The following is a 6,000-nucleotide window of genomic DNA, read 5'->3' as shown; positions in this document are numbered from 1 at the left end:
TATATATAGTAAAAGGAATTGGCATTTATTGATAGGCCACAACATAGCCAACAATGACCAAGTATATTGTCCTACCCAATCTCACAACTCTTCATCCTTGCATGCAGCAGCTATCCAGTCTTTGTTGAACTCATGAATGAACAGCTTGGTGGGTTTTTAAGCCTCTTTTTAGAGATGGGAAAAATGAAGCCTGGCGATGAGAACGGCCTGTCCATGATTATTCAGTACAGAGCTGGGAGGGAGCCCGAGCACTCCCCAAGGCTCTACTGCCATAACCAGGGTCCACTCCACAAGAGGGAGAAGTCGCCTGTGTGATGAGGACGACACTGACTCCCCAGCCTTACACCAGTCAGCACCACAAACACTGATGGTGAGCTTGCAGTATGTGCACCCAGGGTTAGCAACACCACTGTTTCAGACCACTTTTGCTCTCTTTGACTAATAGGAATGAATTCAGAGCATGGACGGACATCAAGCCTGTGAAACCAATAAAAGCCAAGCCCCAGTACAAGCCCCCAGAGGACAAGATGGTTCATGAGACCAGCTACAGCGCCCAGTTCAAAGGGGAGGCCAATAAGCCAACCACAGCTGACAATAAGGTCATTGAACGCAGAAGAATACGCAGCCTCTATAGTGAACCTTTCAAGGAACCCCCAAAGGTGAGACGGATCTTGTGGCAACCCCTTAGCACAGCCGGGGTGGAGGGTGATCAGCAGACTGAGCTGGGCCCCTCTGGCCAGTCCCCATGGGGCTCCCTGCTTCTTGAGCACACTGAGCCTGAGACCCACAGGCATCTTCCAGAGGAATCGTTGTTTAATTCAAAAGAATGTTAGACAAGAACATTAGCTCAATGAAAAAAGCTTTTGAAGGCTGGCAGATTTCCAGAGAAGTAGCTCTTGCATTTGAGAAATCTAGAAAAAGAATATCAGAAAACCTCACTGGATCCCTAAATCCCCTTGTCTTAAAATAGCCATGCTTCTGCCTCTGAAGGGCTGGCTGGGGGCCTCAGGCCTGATTTGGCCTGCTCCCTCCTCCACCCAGTGCACCCTTCCCCGCCCCTCTCCTCAGTCCCTACAAGGCATCCACTTTCACTCATTCCTAGATAAACATCATCTGCCAGCAAGGCTCAAGCCTGTCACAACACACCTGTCCCATCAGCTGCAAGGTGTGTTCCCAGTCATTTGTTACTCAAGTAGACAATTTGTGAAAGTGGATTCAGGGGCTTACTCATAATAACACTGCCCTGCCTCATCTGCATTTCAGTTTGAGTTCCTGAGTGGGAGAAGCATGTTGGAGATAGAGCCATTGAGGCCGGAATCATATTCCCAAGGAGCCTAGGTTGTTCTATGAGGCCAAGCCACAAAGAATCAGGCACATACTATCTATCCTATGTGTAATAGTAGAAAATGCCTGAGAACCTAAATACCTCCAGAACCTAAATCACCCTTTCTGTGCCTTTGCCTTAAAGCCTGGCACTCAAGTGGAGTTTCCTATGAGGCCATAATCCATTTGCACCTAAGGCAACCCCCTGACTCAGTTTGCCTGGGATACTTGGAGTTTTAGCACAGAAAGCTCCATGTTCCAGAAAACCTCTCTGTTCTAGGCAAGCTGGGATCATTGGTTACCTTATTTGCAGGTCCAGGGGTGACTGAAAACCCCCTGGATCTTAGTGATTGGCCCAAGGGAGAAGGTCCAATGTCAGTTCTGTCCATCTACAGCTGAGGTGAGATCCAGGATGTGGGCTTGGCATTTAGATTCCAGGGAAAAGGGCCAGGGATTTAGCTCAGTGGTTCTGCCGCCTTGTCTCAGGCACAAGGTCCTGAGTTTAATCCCTGGTACAAAAAAAAAAAAAAAAAAAAATCCAGGGGAAAAAGGAAGAAATCTTGGGGAAATTAAATCTAGAGATGGGTAGAAGGGGTGGCATATCAAGCCATCATGCCCAGGGGCTCCAGAGTTCTCTGAGAAGGAGAAGGCAGGGCTACTGTCTCAGAATTGGGGAGGCAGAGCTGAGGAGGGAGCCTGGGGAAATGGAGAGGGCTCAGAACAGCTGCTCCGGGGAACAGCAAGGCAGCCAGCCAGGAGGGCCTGGTTGGCAGTACCTGTGGCTTACTGAGGCTAAGAGGTGGAGGCCCAAAGCATCTCAGAGAGAACTCTTCTCCATGTGTGCTCCTTATCCCAGAGACAGAAACAGGGAGAGGCTGGGTGGAGACAGCAGTAAGCCATCCTGGAATCCTGGTATCCGGCATTAACCAGGGCCACCTCCCAGAAACACCTGTGCACAGATCTGCCCTTTGTTGTCTATCAGCCTGGACATGTCCCTCTGGGGCAGAAGAGGGAGAACAAGGGAAGCACAGGCTGACTCATGAATCTTGGGCCTGGAGGTGACCCACGTCCCTTCTTCCATTTCATTGACTACAGCAAATCGTAACCTATGTGCAAGCTGAGCTGAGCGAGGTGGTAAGGTGTAATCTTCCCAGAGGGAACAGTGATACTGCAGAACAGGGATGGAGCTTGCCAGGGGTGGGGGTGGGGGTCTGGGGGAAGGGCTGGCAGGGCAGGGAGCCTGTGTGGCAGTAGTAAAGAATGTCGCCGAAAAGACTAACTGGGTGTTCCGACAGGGGAATTGCGGGTGCCCAAATGTCCCTGAAAACACTTTCCACACTGTGCCCCATCAGCGTCAGTCTGTATCACTGCTGTTACCCTTCCATTAACACTGTAATGTCTTCTCTCTGAATCCTTTCTCCCCTCCCTCCCTTTTGTGTTTGTGTATTTTCGGTCTGTCTGTCTGTCTCTCCATGCAGGTGGAGAAACCTAGTATTCAGAGTTCCAAACCAAAAAAGACCTCAGCGAGCCATAAGCCCCCAAGGAAGGCCAAAGACAAGCAGGTGGTGTCGGGCCAGGCTGCCAAGAAAAAGAGCACGGAGGGCCCCAGTGCCACCAAACCTGATGACAAGGAGCAAAGTAAAGAGATGAACAATAAACTGGCTGAGGCTAAAGAGTAAATGTCACTGCACTTTCCTTCTCTCTCTCTCTCTCTCTCTCTCTCTCTCTCTTTCTCTCCCTCCCTTCCTCTCTCTCTCTCCAACTCCAACTAACAAAAAAGGCCACAAAATTAATTAGAGACTTTCCCTCTGCCTTGGTTCTGAGTGTTCCAGGAGCTCTTTGGTTTGGCTTCTTTTGGTGGACAAATCCTGAGACTCAGGATACAGACTGAGTGGCTTGCTTCCTCCTGAGGGTGGCCCAGCTCCAGCCACAGGGCCCCTGGGACACCAGAAAGCATCTCCCACTGGCTGTACCCACCCTGATAGGCCCCAGCTGGTGCCGAGCACATCTCCTGGTCAAGCCTGGAAGTCTCTGCTATAGGGTCTTCTCCCCGTTTCTCCCAAGGTTTGTGTTCCTTTTTGATTTTGAGCTTTAGGTAAACATTCTTTCCCAAAGTTCAGAGGGTGATCGTGCGCTAGGGAAGCTTAGTGTGGGCTTCATCAGTTGACAACTTTTGTGGAAATATTTAAAGAAAAAATAACTCTGGCCTTAACGTCAATACATTGTACTTGTATCTGTTAACTTTTAAGTAATCTTAGACTCTTCTACTAGGAGTGTGTCTGTGTTTTGTTTCCAATTAGTGGGCTTTCAATTGTATACCAAGTAACAGACAGGCCACTGGTGACTGAGACCAGGCCAGGGTGGTGACAGGGTGGGTGTTTTAGGCTTTGCAGATGTCAGAGGGTGGTCCCAGCCCAGAGACTGTGCTCCTCTGTCTACCCTCAGCATGTTGCACAGTTTGAGGAGGAAAAATCACAGTGCAGAGTTAGGGTACTTAGGTAGAACAGAGATGTAATGACTGGCAAGTGTAGCAATGCTCTGCCTCACTGAGAGGCCCGTGGTGCTGGGCTCCAGGCCGGTGTCTCTGTGACCTAGCTGAAGGTGAGAGAGGGCCCTGCGAGGTGACCAGCAAGCTTTTTTGACTTCATTGACAAGTAACAGCAGTTCTCAATGTATTCTGTGTTGTGCACCTGTGTGGCCAAAGCCCCCCAGGGGAGGCAAGGGCCATCTTAGCTTTGCTAGAGTCGTCTTACATAGGAATTAGTCAAGGAGTGGCTGTGCAAAGATCCCCAGTGTTTGTGAGGGAATGCAAGATGTCTGTCAAAAATATCATATTTGCGAAGGTGAGGTGTAGACTGCTCAGCACGCCTTGTTTTGCCTGTCTCCTCCAGCATTCTGAATGGCTGAGCTGTTGTACAAAGTCCAACCTCTGCTCAGGCTTGCTTCCTTTTGTCGTAAAAGTGGTGAAGGCTGAAAGCCTCAGTTCCTTACCTCTGAGGTCCCTTCAGGCCCTTCTGGTTTGAAGGGGGCAGAGCTCCACAAGCTCTCTCTCATTCTTACTGTCCATTTATGCTAATTTGTCACTTTGTGGCTGGTTGAGAAGTCTTTGCAAATTAACTCAGTGTGTGCCACACAGGTTTTAACAAAACAGGAAGACTAGCAATGAAGGGCATGACCAGGTTCGCTGCCTCCTTCCTTTCCATCTAAGCACACAGGCTATGAGGAAGAAGGAGGCTGAAGAAGGCGGAAAGTGTTAGCCACTCTCAGTGCTCATGAATGACAAATTGTGAATGCCTATCTGGAAACATCTAGAGTAGATCTCAGTACTGTTTCTGACTACTTGTTAGCTAATCTTAACATTTATCAGAAACTCTTATCAACATGATTGAACTACATCCAAAGAATTTGCCAGTGCATAATCATTCTCTCAAAATTCAGGATTAGTCAAACATGTTGATGTTAACCAAAACTTGAATTTCTCCATAGAACAATCATATTTTGCAGACCAAGTAAATTATCCAGCCAGCATCCATGTTTTGAATGCCTTATGCCAGGCACTGTGCTAGACTTGGTGGGCAGTATAAATAAATATGTCCCCACAGAAACACAGCCAGAAGGATGCATATGACAGTCCCATGTGCACTGTGACTGAGTCGAGCTGGTATTGTCTGTATCATAGTTTCCTAAAGGCCCCACACATTTCCCACCCACCTCACAGCCCCAGCGACTGGATTTCTTATCCTGCTTTGTTTAAGCTGTTAGATGATCTGTACAGTGTGTTACTCACCCTGTCATTGCCCTCTTCTTTTTCACACATCCACCTCAGAAAAATGCTTTTTTGCAGGTCACTTTGACTCTTGAATGTGTCAATTCACTAACAAGAAATTTCCTTTGATTTCTACTGTTTACAAATATAACTCAGCCAGCCTTGTTCCGTATACCAAGCAGACTGAACGAGACTGACCTTGGTTCCTTAAGCAGTGTTTGGCCTCACCTTTCTCAAGGTGACCAAGCTTCAATGCCTGTCCTGCACCTTCTGTACATTGCCCTGTGATTCTCTGTACTCTCCTGGCAAGAGGGCCAGGATGGAGACTTTCCCCATTGTCTGCTTGGCCTGCCTGCAAAGATTCCCCCAAAGCCATGCCCTGGCTTCCCCCAGCTTCCTGTTCTCTGCCTGGGCCCCCATCCTGCCCATATGGCTGTGCCTCACCGAGGCAGACAGGAAGTGTCTAATTACAATTTTGTGGCCTGGGTTTTGTTGCATACCACAGATTGTCTATTGTAACGTGTAGGGCACACCTCTCTTGGTGCTATTTCATTCCTGCTGTTAGTAAGAGAATGACAAAAATATTCATGTATAGCCAATTGATTGTGACGTGCTTGTGGTCTGTGCTTGCTCAGAAAACAAACAAACAAACAATTTTTTTCCAATTATAAATAAATGCTAAAGACGAACACCACTTTCTTGATCTTATTTCCTTGGTGAGGCCCAGCTGAGTAGGTGAAGGAACCAACCTTTGGCATTTGAGCTGCTCTCCACAAGATGAGCTGTGCCCTGCAGTTTTCCTGGGGTTCTCCGTAATGCAGCTTGGCTGTTTTAGATTGCCTCTCAGATACTAATTGCAAGCAGTCAGAGCTAAGTGTTGGCAAAGGCGAAGATGGACCCGGAGTCACACT

The 6,000-nt window shown here is 48.3% G+C and overlaps 1 protein-coding gene across 1 annotated transcript in view; it reads left to right on the top strand.

Moving 5' to 3' along the window:
- Positions 1-6,000, top strand: part of Map6 (microtubule associated protein 6) — a 91,421-nt gene that overhangs the window by 71,388 nt on the left and 14,033 nt on the right. The window contains exons 6-7 of the mRNA XM_010603346.2: positions 446-659; positions 2,802-2,998. Of these exons, the coding sequence (XP_010601648.2) occupies positions 446-659; positions 2,802-2,998 (411 nt within the window). The remainder of the gene's footprint in view (positions 1-445; positions 660-2,801; positions 2,999-6,000) is intronic.

The sequence above is a fragment of the Fukomys damarensis genome, unplaced genomic scaffold (assembly GCF_012274545.1).
Source record: "Fukomys damarensis isolate Sample0158 unplaced genomic scaffold, DMR_v1.0_HiC HiC_scaffold_16, whole genome shotgun sequence".
Lineage (NCBI taxonomy): Eukaryota > Metazoa > Chordata > Mammalia > Rodentia > Bathyergidae > Fukomys > Fukomys damarensis.
This window is presented reverse-complemented; position numbering and strand designations above follow the sequence as displayed.